We start from the raw sequence: 13,391 nt of genomic DNA, 5'->3' as shown, positions 1-13,391 counted from the left end.
TATTCCAAAATTCTCCAATATATGCTGAAACGGACCTAAGGAAAATCTCTAATCTTGAAGACCTAAAATTCTATTAACAGTATCTTTCACAGAACAGAACTTTTAAACTTGAATAAAGTCCAGCTTATCATTTTTTTTTTTTATGGATCATGCTTTTGAAATTATGTCTCAAAATTCTTCACCATATGTTAAGGTCTGAATCAAGTTATTGACTGAATTAAGGACAGCCAAAACCTCTAGTTCATTAAACTGTAGCCTCACAAAAGACCATTTAAAATTCTTATGTTACCTCTAATGTAACAAGTTCACGGTTCACATATTGCTGGAAGAAACACAAGCTGGAATCAAGATTGCCGGGAGAAATATCAATAACCTCAGATAGGCAGATGACACCACCCTTATGGCAGAAAGTGAAGAGGAGCTAAAAGCCTCTTGATGAAAGTGAAAGGAGAGCGAAAAAGTTGGCTTAATGTTCAACATTCAGAAAACGAAGATCATGACATCCGGTCCCATCACTTCATGTGAAATAAATGGGGAAACAGTGGAAACAGTGTCAGACTTTATTTTTGGGGGCTCCAAAATCACTGCAGATGGTGATTGCAGCCATGAAATTAAAAGACACTTACTCCTTGGAAGAAAAGTTATGACCAACCTAGATAGTATATTCAAAAGCAGAGACATTACTTTGCCAACTAAGGTCCATCTACTCAAGGCTATGGTTTTTCCAGTAGTCATGTATGGATGTGGGAGTTGGACTGTGAAGAAAGCTGAGTGCCAAAGAATTGATGCTTTTGAAATGTGGTGTTGGAGAAGACTGTTGAGAGTCCCTTGGACTGCAAGGAGATCCAGTCCATTCTGAAGGAGATCAACCCTGGGATTTCTTTGGAAGGAATGATGCTAAAGCTGAAGCTCCAGTATTTTGGCCACCTCATGCGAAGAGTTGACTCATTGGAAAAGACTCTGATGCTGGGAGGGATTGGGGGCAGGAGAAGAAGGGGACGACCGAGGATGAGATGGCTGGATGGCATCACGGACTCGATGGACGTGAGTCTGAGTGAACTCCGGGAGATGGTGATGGACAGGGAGGCCTGGCGTGCTGCGATTCATGAGGTCGCAAAGAGTCGGACACGACTGAGTGACTGAACTGAACTGAATGTAACAAGTGGAAACTCAAGATCTATCCAGTATAGATAAGTGGACTTCTTTTTACGTTTTATAATTGCACCAACCATTCATTCCTCTTTAAATTTGATGATCTTTTCTGTTGATAATGATAGCAATACCATAATCATCAAGCTTGTGTATAAATACAATGTATTTAGAAGATATTCATGAGCTTAAACTCCCCTAAAATGTATTTATTTTAATATTCTGAATAATTAGTATGTTTAAATTTTTTAAAATTGCTCAGAATTGTCACACTATTCATTATTCATCAAGGGTTAAAGTGAGAATAGTATTAATCTTACCTTCAAGAAGAGAATCAAAATATGTTGATAAAATTGAATTTCACTGCTCATCTTTTTAAGCATTTTTGTGTGAATTGGGAAGAAACAGCAGAAGCTCCAAAGCATCAGAGTTACTAAATTTCTCCAGTTAGTAAAGCTGGGCAATTGACAGAGATTCAAAGAAGTGTTCTTGAGATTGTTGAAGTGGGAGAAGAAATATCACATGACTTATGTCATAGATATGTGCTTAGTCGCTCAGTCATGTCAAACTCTTTGCAACCCCACGGACTGTAGCCCACCAGGCTCCTCTGTCCATGGAGACTCTCCAGGCAAGAATAGTGGGGTGGGTTGTCATGTCCTGCTCCAGGAGATCTTCCCAACCCAGGGATCAAATACAGGTCTCCCTCGTTGTGGCTGGATTCTTTACTATCTGAGTCACCAGAGAAGCCCAAGAACGCTGAGTGGGTAGCCTTCTGCAGGGAACTTACCAACCCAGGAACTGAACTGGGATCTCCTGCATCGCAGGCAGATTCTTTACCAGCTGAGCTACCCAGGAAGCCCTTTTTTTATCATAGATAATTCCAAAGCTATTTCTTTCTGAAATCAAAAAATCTAGAACCTACATACAAATGAAGGTCTTGTTATTAAGGATTTGAGATTCATTACATGTTTCCCTGTCATGCTATTTCTTCCTAAAGGCCAGAAAACATTGGTCATCATCAGCTAATTGTTAGAAGCAAAGCAGAAAACATTATAGTATTTCTAGTTTTTAGTCTCAAGTATATGGAAATAAACAGCTTAAAGCAGGACTTCAAAAATCATTAGAAATTACTTCTGTGAACACCTTGCATTCATCTTCTTACTTAGGGTTGCAGTAGGCCTATGGAGTCCTTAGGGCACATGCCCCAATTCCTTTTTTTTTTTTTTAGTGTAAATACCATATGGAATGAAAGACTTGTATAAAGCAACAGCTAGGAAACCAATGTTGAGCTAAATCCCATTTTCTCTAGTTCCTCCAGTTCTGATCCAGTGATTTATCTGTGATCTGAAATAGGATGATGCTATATAATGTAACTGAGATCCATAAATTCTTGAATGGCATTTTCAGCAAATTCCAACTAAAAATGAGGCTTCTCCCTTTGAAATATTTTAGGTCAGTTTAGAAAAATTAGTACTGGGAAAATTAATACTCTTCATATTGTGAGAAACTAACTGAGGTTTTTGATTAATCATCTGTGTACACAAAAATGTGTATTGACATGATGCTTGTGGTACCAGAATTAGAAGAATGAATAAAATTTGGCTTCTGAAACTTTTGAAATTAGTCTAAAGGGTGATATATGTGAGACATGTAAATTAAATTTTGAAAAGATTGGCAAATTCATGAGAATGTGGGTTGTCTCAATGTAATTCTCACAATAGTCAAATGAGGCAGGTTTTAATATTATCTCCATCTTATAAGGAGTGATATCAGGCTTGGAGATATTAAATAAGTTTTCCAAAAGCACTGATAAACTTCACTAAGGCAAGATTTAAAAGATGTAATTAAACTGCTTGTTAAGAGAAACTAGGAAAAAGCTCTTATCCTCAAGTTTAATGTTAGAATAGCCAATTTTTCAGTATGACATTTGCCTTACACTTGCTCTTAAAAAAATAAATTGGAAGAGTGAACCATAGCTTTTGATTAAGCAGAGACCTACAATGATCCCACATAAGAATATTCCTCCTTTCTAGCCATATATATATATATATATATATATATATATATATATATATAAGTATAAAGTCATCTGGAGCATCTGGCTCTGTGCTGGGCTCTATAAAAAACGTTCCAAACTGATGACATGTGAGTGATTCTCTTCCTCATCCTGCTGTGAGGTGTCACACCTCCTCTCCAGAGAGGATACGCTGTCAGGAACAACTGCTTCAACACTGGTATTTTTGTGGTAGATTTTAAACCAGCTGACCAGATCCCATATCCATTTACTGATAACTCATGGATTGTTCAGTAATTTACAGATTGTTCTAGATGCTACCAGTGCTGGTCACATGTTTAAAGAGAAAAACAAAACAGGAACTGACCCAAGAAAAGGACTCATTTCCTCAGAACTTCTAGAAATGTATTCATTCTATTGTTTGAAAATTGTTAAACAATTATTATATTCCACACTGCTAGACAGCTGTGGAGGAGAGTGCGGTATAGAAATTATGGCATCTGCAATCTAGTAAACCTTTCCCCAGGCATCTGCAATCTAGTAAAACAGAAAATTGCATCAAGAATCACAGCAGCTGTGTTAAGTGCCATAAGCCTGCTAGGGAGTGATGAGAATGTGGACCTACTAAAACTAGGAGGAGTTTGAGAGCTGGCTTCCCGAAGGAGCTAACTTTATGATTGTCATTAAGGATTGTACAAATTTTGATGCGAGGAGAGAAATGAGATGGTGGTGCCAGAAAGAGGAAAAGCTCAGAGGCATGAAAGCATGGCTTGTTTGAGACGCGCTAATTAGTTAAGCATGGCAACGCAGAGTGCTTTTCAGAAAACGATGAGAGATAAGTAGAAAAGAATTTTGAATAAACCTAAATATTTTCCTCAGAATCATAGAGGCAAACATCTTTGGTTCAAATGACACTGGAAATTCCATGTTTCTGACCTTTCTTTCAAAAAAAAACCTTTTTAAATGTACTCAAATTTTCTTTGACTTCTAAAATAAAGGAATATAAAATAATTTTATTTTTCTTATAGTTTCTGAGGAAGACAAAGGATTTGGACCAATTTTTGAAGAACAACCAATCAATACCATTTATCCAGAGGAGTCACCGGAAGGAAAAGTTTCACTAAACTGTAGGGCACGAGCCAGCCCTTTCCCAGTTTACAAGTAACGTACCTCATTGCTCTTTTCAGAATGAAGTGTTGGACTAAGATTACAGATCAGCATCTATGATCCTGTACCTATAGAGAAAGTTATGGCCTAAAGCTTTCTACAAAATCTAGGGTCATTATCAAAAATATTGTCATACAGCTAAGTTTTAAACAGTTGTTTAATACTGAAATAGTTTCTTAAACATATGCATATAATTCACTTCCTATTTCCTGCACAGAGAATGCCAGTACCATTTAGCATTATCACTTAAAAATTGGCTAATGGAGATCATGCTATTAAGTAAGAAAATGGTTACCTGAAAAATATGCAGAATTTAAATATATGCACTTGAGGATAAACTGTTTTTCTATTTATTGGCCTGCTGCTGCTAAGTCATTTCAGTTGTGTCCGAGTCTGTGTGACCCCTAGATGGCAGCCCACCAGGCTCCTCTGTCCCTGGGATTCTCCAGGCAAGAATACTGGAGTGGGTTGCCATTTCCTTCTTCAACGCATGCATGCATGCTAAGTCGCTTCAGTCATGTCCAGCTCTGTGCGACCTCATGGACAGCAGCCCACCAGGCTCCTCTGTCCACAGGATTCTCTAGGCAAGAACATTGGAGTGGGTTGCCATTTCCTTCTCCATGTATTGGCCTGGATAACTCATATATACAGAGGACAGATAATAGTGTATATTAACCACATTTACAGAGCATATTACATAGATAATTCTAGAAAACACCATTTTTCAGTAGTCTCAAATCTATATTCCACACAACAAAACAAATTTTTTAAATGACTCTACCTATCAGACAATCTATATATCTCTTCATGTTTTTTCTGGAGTACCTATTAACACTATCAAAAGTAAATTTATAAAAAGTAACCATCAGTTTCATGCTTTAGGGTGTTTAGAAAAATATACTAACAGTTTCTAGTCTGATATAAAGAATAAGATTTTTAAATTAACCAAATGCCAATGGATTTTGGTTCCATGAAAACAAAGCAAGTGATTGACAGGGAAATTGGGGCTCTTGTGCGTTCATATCACCTGAGTTAATTGAAGGTTGTCATTCAACAAAGTTGATTTTAGTAGTAGATTTTTCTTTTCATGAATAGAAAAACAACTTTTCATTGCTCTTAAACATTTATTATCATGAAGAATACACATTCCTTTCATTTCATTATACTTGAACTCATTTCCTAGTGCCTTTAACTATAATTGCAAAATTTTTCATAAAATAAAATATAAATTTATATGCAAAATCACCATCTTGGAGTGCAGTATAAGTGGATATTTTATAAATTATATAAATAACATATTTGTTCCGAAAATATTTGATGGGCTAGATTTATTTCTACCCTTAAGTCGTTCAGGATGGGAGTTTACATAAACTTGGACTTGGCATAGTGTAACTAATGACAGGCTCTAGAGAAGTACAGAATTTTACATCAAGTACAGAATTTAATAGGAAAGGAAGCTGTGAGCTATATAAGTAAATTGACTTGCTCCAGAACTAGTAAATCACAGCTCTAAGACTGAAACACAGGTTTTATGACTTTCAATGACTTTCAAGGAAACATATAATTTTTTTTCATTATTCATCTATCTAGACGGGTTGATAGTATTTGAAAAGCTATTTTCAGTGATGGTTATTCTGTGATTCTCTTTCCTTGATGTTCATACACGTGGAACCTAAGCAAATCAGCCTCCAGGCTCCTATGGAGAATAAAAGAACAGAAAGAGGTTGTTCTCAGATAGTGTTCTAGGAACGTGTGCTTCTCTTTGCTGCCCCACTGCCACCATAGAGACTGTAAGAAGCAAAGTTTTACATCACTAAAATTGTGTACATATTAACACCCCCTTACATCTGCCTCCCCAAAGTCCCATTTAGTTTTCTTACCACAATTTAAAAAATAACAATAAGAAGCAAAACTTGGCTTGGCAAACATATCACCAACTTCCTCCCACAGACTACAGAAGCATTTAAGTCCCCAGGGCAAGTATGCCCTTATTATCTATACAGTAATACAGAAAACTGATGGGAAGAAGTAGATGTCTAATTGTGAAGATGGTCTGCATTTGACAGCAAAGTGAGAAAAAATTATTCAGCTTATAACGTAGCTTGTCTGACAAAATAACACTTGCCATAATGAAAATTTACTTAATATTCAAGGAAAGCCATACTAACCTTGGTAATCATGCAATTTGTCATTCACATAGTACTTTGATATTTATGGTATGTTCTGTGATAATTTGTTATTCATGGCAACATCATGAAAGATAAAACAGGGAACTTTTTTACTTGTCAGTCTTGAGACTTTCACTATCTTGCCCTGTCTCCCACAATAACAAGAACTCTAATAAAAATTGTATTTAAGGCTGTGTGAAAGGGATTATAACAATGGTGAGTATTCTGAAAAATCAACTAGACGAGTGAACTTACCTAATCACAGCAAAATTTAATCATTATATGACATCAAGAGCAGAATCAGACCCACTGGGAAGAAGTTAAAACAAGAAATAAAAATTTGGAGTGAATATAATGGGGAGGAATTTATATTGATATCTTATATTTTGATATAACTAGTGCTTCATAAGGGAAACCACTGCCTTGGCAAATGCTAAGTGACTTGACATTGGATGGTTCAGGCAGGGACAATATTGCTATCAGCTAGGATGAAGGGGATGATTTATTCATTGGGCTGATATTTGGTAGGTTTTGAAAAGCAAAGCATGGTTTTCTGTGTTTGCTTTTAAATTACTTCCCACACTGTAAAAAATAAAACTAAAAATGTCCTAGTAATTTGGTTTATTAAAAATATTATAAAATTATTAGGCCTTTCTGGCAAGATGCTAACCCTAATCAGAATTCTGCAGCCAGGACGTGAGTGATGGGGTCACAGCCCACTGGTTGACATAGCTCTTGTTTTAGAACACTGCAGAAGACATGAAACTTTAACCCTAAAAGAGAATGATTATAAAATAATGTAGGGGGTCAGATTAATTGAAAACTATTTTATATATGCAATCCTCTCATCATCTCACCATGAAGGTTTCCTGATTCTAGTTAGTTTAGATTCTAGACTCCTGTTTCTAGTTAGTTTATTCACCATCACCATCAATATATCTGCAATAATGTATCTGTGGCCTGATACCAAGACCCAATTGACTTTAGCCATTTTCAAATGGTGTGATCGGCCTCTAGTGGTCAGAATATGACATTAACTGAGTAAACCCCTGATTTCCATTGGTTTGTTTTACTCAAAATGAAATTTTATTCAAAAATGACTTTGATATTGATATCTTACATTTTGAAATCTTATACTTTGGTATCTTGTATTGATATCATATTTTATTTCTACTAGAGTAATATTTTAAATATTTATATAACATTTATTTATTCTTGAATCTAACTACTGCATAAATGGTTATCATTTATGATCCATGTATATCTGCTAAGAAACCAGTTTATGTAGCAAAATTCAATGAAATATTTGTCCTTTGGAATACCTCATGTGAAAAAAGGAAATATCTCATATGCTTGAACATTTACCTTTCTGTGCCTGAACTAAATTATAAATCATGAGCCCAGAGACATGGAATTATAGAATATGAAGAAGTACCACTCTGAGTCAACTATTTAATCATCTTCTTTCATATGGAGCTGTACTCATATTATTTTAGAACGATGTTATCCCAGGATACTGATTTCAGTCCTCTTGACATTTGATATGACATTTACTTATTTTTTCATAGATGGAGAATGAATAATGGGGATATTGATCTGACAAGTGATCGGTACAGTATGGTAGGAGGAAACCTTGTTATCAACAATCCGGACAAACAGAAAGATGCTGGAATATATTACTGTCTAGCATCAAATAACTATGGGATGGTCAGAAGCACTGAAGCAACCCTGAGTTTTGGATGTAAGTAACTGTGACTTTAAAATGGGTATGTGCATTTAGGTAAAGAAAATTTTAGACGTTATCAGAAGAATTAAGCGAAAAAAAGGAGAAATCCAGGAGAAAGAAAAGTGAGAGAAAGACTTATAGATGAGGTGGGTTTTACAAGATTAGTGGGCCTTAATTGTGTGGAGAAGAAAAACAATTCCAAGAGAGCAAAGTGTTATGAGGAATATTATGAATGTACTTAAAGTAGTGAAAAATAACACTGGAAAATAAACTAAGGTCATGTTCAGAAAGATCTTGAATAAGTTTCTAAAAATTACTCTCAGTGGAAATGCTAAGCTTTGGATTCTCACTGGGGATGATATTGTTCCCAAGGTAGTGAAAATCAGTTCTTGGAGGGAGGGAACGGTTTTATATATTACAACATAATGGTCTTATTCCTTAGTATTTAATTTTTCTTGTTAGTAATGAATTAAATGTTAACTGATTTAAGTTTAAATTAAATGAAACTTCTCTTTTCAGGGAAAATAATAATGAAAATACTTTGAGAAACATTGTGCTAAACTAAAAGTTAGAGGTTATTATGAAATAAAAATGTGTATTGGGAGAAGAGTTAGACTAGATGTTCTCCATACATGATTTTATAAGTCATTTAAATATTTTGCAAAGTGAATTATAGGATGAAAGTGACATTTTGAAAAGGACCCAAGTGGTACTGATTACCAGAAGGGAGTGAGACAAAATCAGCAAGTGCAGCCAGACTAAATTCACCTGGTGACAGTGAGAGTGTAAATGATAAACTCAATCCTTGAAGAAATAAGCAGCAGATTCACTGAAGGAAAAAGACCTTGCATATTTCCTTAAGGAAAGTCTAGTCAAAGGGCAGAAACATTTTGCTCTCTTTAAAATGGAATGGGAGCAATTAAGACCAAGTTCAAGGATAAAGGAAGCACTTCAATGGTCTCTTCACATTTAGAGGAGACATTGTTATCCACAGTGAGATAGACTCCAACTAAGTTTTAGAATATGAATAGCATTCCAGGGAGACATCAGGACCGGAAAAGTAGATTTGAAGGGTTCTTTGCAAAAAGATAATTATTGGAATAATAATTTTTCAGAGATATAAACATATTAAGAGAATTAAAAACTAGATTTCGTAATTTGAGTACTGACCATAGCATATTGAAAAGCAGAAACATTACTTTGCTGACAAAGGTCCATTTAGTCAGAGCTATGGTCCATTCTGAAGGAGATCAGCCCTGGGATTTCTTTGGAAGAAATGATGCTAAAGCTGAAACTCCAGTACTTTGGCCACCTCATGCGAAGAGTTGACTCTTTGGAAAAAACTCTGATGCTGGGAGGAATTGGGGGCAGGAGGAGAAGGGGACGACAGAGGATGAGATGGCTGGATGTGAGTCTGAATGAACTCTGGGAGTTGGTGATGGACAGGGAGGCCTGGCGTGCTACAATTCATGAGGTCGCAAAGAGTCGGACACGACTGAGTGACTGAACTGAACTGAACTGATGGCCTTTCTAGTAGTCATGTGAGAGCTGGACCATAAAGAAGGCTGAGTGCCAAAGAATTGATGTTTTCAAATTGTGGTGCTGGGGAAGACTCTTGAGTGTACCTTGGACAGCAAGGAGATCAAACAGTCAACCCTAAAGTAAATGAACCCTGAATATTCATTAGAAGGACTGATCCTGAAGCTGAGGCTCCAATCCTTTGGCCACCTGATGTGAAGAGCCAACTCACTGGAAAGAACACTGATGCTGAGAAAGATTAAGGGAAAGAGGAGAAGGGGGCTACAGAGGATGAGAAGGTCAAACAGCATCACCAACTCAATGGATATAAGTTTGAGCAAATTCTGGGAGATAGTGAAGGACAGGGAAGCCTGGTGTGCTACAGTCCATGGGGTCACGAAGTCGAACATGACTTAGTAGCCAAACACCAACTGATCACACATAAGGAACTGGAGATGAGACAAGACTGAAACAGGATGAGAACCAGTAACACAAATGAAGAATCAGATAGTAGACTATCCAAGAAACCAAGCAAAGTGTGAGTTCCAAATACACAGAACACAGTGAAGGAAATAAAAACTGAGGGAAGTCCAGAATTTGAAAAAGAGCAAGATTATTGACCTTCACGTTCCTCAGCGAGGATTCTGCCCTTCATCCTTACTCCTTCTCCCCACTGGAGTCCTCTCTCAGGCTTTCTCTGGTAAAGCCCTGGATTTGTCTGTTCACATCATATTTCCAGATACTCTTACAGAGAGTCTTCCTAAATCTGAAGCAAAGTTTAGGAAATGCACAGTCTTCCGGGTTGTCACAACAGTTATACAGATGCTGCCAATGTCCATATTCTGTAATGTGTGCACATTCCAGTGTCTGAAAAGGCTGGAGTAAGCTTTGGATAAGCTTCACCAAACCAACAGAGAAATATTGTATATAAAAGTGAATCAGCAGCTGAAAAAGAAACTTTAATGAGTATCAATTTTTCCATTGCCCGGAGAATGAATGTTTTCCTTCTTGCTTTCATGACCAGATCTTGATCCTTTCCCACCCGAGGAACGTCCTGAGGTCAGAGTGAAAGAAGGGAAAGGAATGGTGCTGCTCTGTGACCCTCCATACCATTTCCCAGGTAAACTTAGCTCTTCTATGATTATAAGCATCTAGGAAATGAAGTGGGAACATTTTATTTCTTAATGATATTGGAGCATTTATAATTAAGACTCAATATTTGTATAACCTTCTAATACATCACTTACTAGAGCTTATAGATGCTTGCTTTTTTGATTCTTTAAACAGTTGTCCCTAATTCCAAAGGTCTATGATCATTTCAGCTTATAAAATGACATGCATGTTGGATTATGTTCCTATTAAAGTCTTGTTACACTGGAGAAAATATGGTAGATTTTCTACAAATAATTCCTGTAATAGAATAGTACCAAGGAGGAAATAATCATTTTATTAATAATTTGGCATCTAAAATATACTGCTGTTACTGCTGCTAAGTCGCTTCAGTTGTGTCCGACTCTGTGTGACCCCATAGACGGCAGCCCACCAGACTCCCCCATCCCTGGGATTCTCCAGGCAAGAATACTGGAGTGGGTTGCCATTTCCTCCTCCAATGCATGAAAGTGAAAAGTGAAAGTGAATTCGCTCAGTCGTGTCTGACTCTTAGGGACCCATGGACTGCAGCCAAATATATTAGGAACTGTAATTAAACACCAGAAAGAAAGAGACATAATAAATTATTAATCTCTTTAGGAGTTCTAATCCACAAACAAAATGTGAGTTCCAAATACATATAGTAAAGAAAATAAAAGCTGAGGAAAATCCAGAATTGGATGCAGAGCAAAATTGTTGACCTTCACATTCCTCAGCGAGGATTCTGCCCTTCATCCTTACTCCTCCCCACTGGAGTGCTCCCTCAGACTTCCTCTGGTAAAGCCCTGGGTTTGTCTGTGCACATTGTATTTCCAGATACTCGTATAAAGAGTCTTCCTAAATCTGAAGCAAAGTTTAAGAAATGTGCAATCTTCAGAGTTGTCACAACAGGTACACAGGTGCTGTCAATGTATCTCTGTACACAAGAAAGGGGCTAAACTGAAGTTCATCTGTTACAAGATTCAGCTTTGGAATACATGTTTTCAGTAATTTGATATGGCTAAAATGAAAGCTACAAAACCATTGATTAAAAGATGAACACTGCATATATAATATCTTCATTCATTTCATTTATCAAACATCTTCCTCAAACAATATATTTATACCACTTTTCTCTCATAAAAAAGCATTCTGGGTTCTTATAGTTTTAATCTAATGTCATAAAGTTGTCTCTAAATATCTCTATGTAGAATGATTCATAACAGACTATTATAAATCTGGAATATATTAATATGGAATATACATACATATACATATATACTGTTCTGATTGTGTATAAATAATAGACTGTTTATAATCAAATGTTGATCATTTTTTTCTTATAATTGTGGGAGAAAAAGAATTAGTTGGTATACATAGGAGACTCAGTAGACATGAATCTGAGCAAACTCCGGGAGACAATGGAGGACAGACGAGCCTGGCATGCTGCAGTCCATGAGGTCGCAAAGAGTCTGACATGACTTAGTGGCTGAGCAACAACAAAAGGAGAAATTTATGAATTCAAATGTTGTAAAAAAATTTTCAATGAAGGAGTGGTCTTTTCTTTTTTAAAGAACTGACAAAATTTTGAAAAAATCCCCTCATGTTCATAGTGTTTCCCACAAACCATTGACATGTGCTTTGAGTGAGATTTTCATTAAAGAGCTTTGAGCAGAAGAATCACAGGACATCACTTAAGATATAGAAAGACAAATCTGGTTACTGTTCTAAGAAAAGACTCAGCAGAGTATAAAAGTGAAACCAGGAGTTCAGTTAAAGGTACTGCCATCATGTAGGCCATGAATGATGGACCAGAGCAGGGGAACTGGAGGTAGGAAGAAGTCGTTAAATTCAAGATATCGTTTGCAGGAAGAGGTAAGAGTACAGGCTGGCAGACTTTGTGTGTGAGGAATAAGAGAAACCCAGGAGTCAAGATGACATCAGAGTATTTGTCATGAGCTCTGGAGAGGACGGAGTTGTCTGGAAGAACAGGTGTGGATGTAAGAGTGAGGTACCTAATTTAAAATTCCAAAAAGAGTTGTTCAGTTGGCAGTTCTATGAATGTGGAACCCAGGGGCAACATCTGAGGTAGGAGTATCAGTTTGTGATACAGCATTATACAAATTGTTTTCAAAGTCATAGGACTGCATATCATTACCTAGGGAAGTAGTATAGATAGATATAGGGGGAATGGTTCAAGGAACACAAACTATGGGATTTTCCTGAGATGGGTCTTGTTTTCAAGCCTCTGGTGGCATCTTTACAACTTTGTTGACTGAAGAATTTCATGGACCAAGACTAAGGTTGCTAGAAGCTTCAAATCATTAAGCCAAATGAGTATATTACCTCTTCATCCTGATAAAGATACAAATGTTTATATGGGTAGGGGCAGGACTGGAAGGTCTTTTAAATAAGCCAAAGAAACATCATTAATCACAGAACAGAACCTGAACTACTCTTCATCTCCACTTGTGCTCTTAGTGGATTATGACCTCTTTGAACATTAGACATGACACCTTCA

General features: G+C 36.7%; 1 protein-coding gene across 4 annotated transcripts in view; it reads left to right on the top strand.

The window, feature by feature from the left end:
- CNTN1 (contactin 1) overlaps positions 1-13,391 on the top strand; it is a 417,338-nt gene that overhangs the window by 238,455 nt on the left and 165,492 nt on the right. For all 4 annotated transcript variants that reach the window (XM_042246873.2, XM_060412756.1, XM_060412755.1 and 1 more), the window contains 3 exons: positions 4,192-4,324; positions 8,067-8,239; positions 10,767-10,862. In XM_042246873.2, the coding sequence (XP_042102807.1) occupies positions 4,192-4,324; positions 8,067-8,239; positions 10,767-10,862 (402 nt within the window). The remainder of the gene's footprint in view (positions 1-4,191; positions 4,325-8,066; positions 8,240-10,766; positions 10,863-13,391) is intronic.

Source organism: Ovis aries, chromosome 3 (assembly GCF_016772045.2).
Source record: "Ovis aries strain OAR_USU_Benz2616 breed Rambouillet chromosome 3, ARS-UI_Ramb_v3.0, whole genome shotgun sequence".
NCBI lineage: Eukaryota > Metazoa > Chordata > Mammalia > Artiodactyla > Bovidae > Ovis > Ovis aries.
Note: the sequence above shows the minus strand (reverse complement) of the source record. Positions and strands in the feature narration are given on the sequence as shown.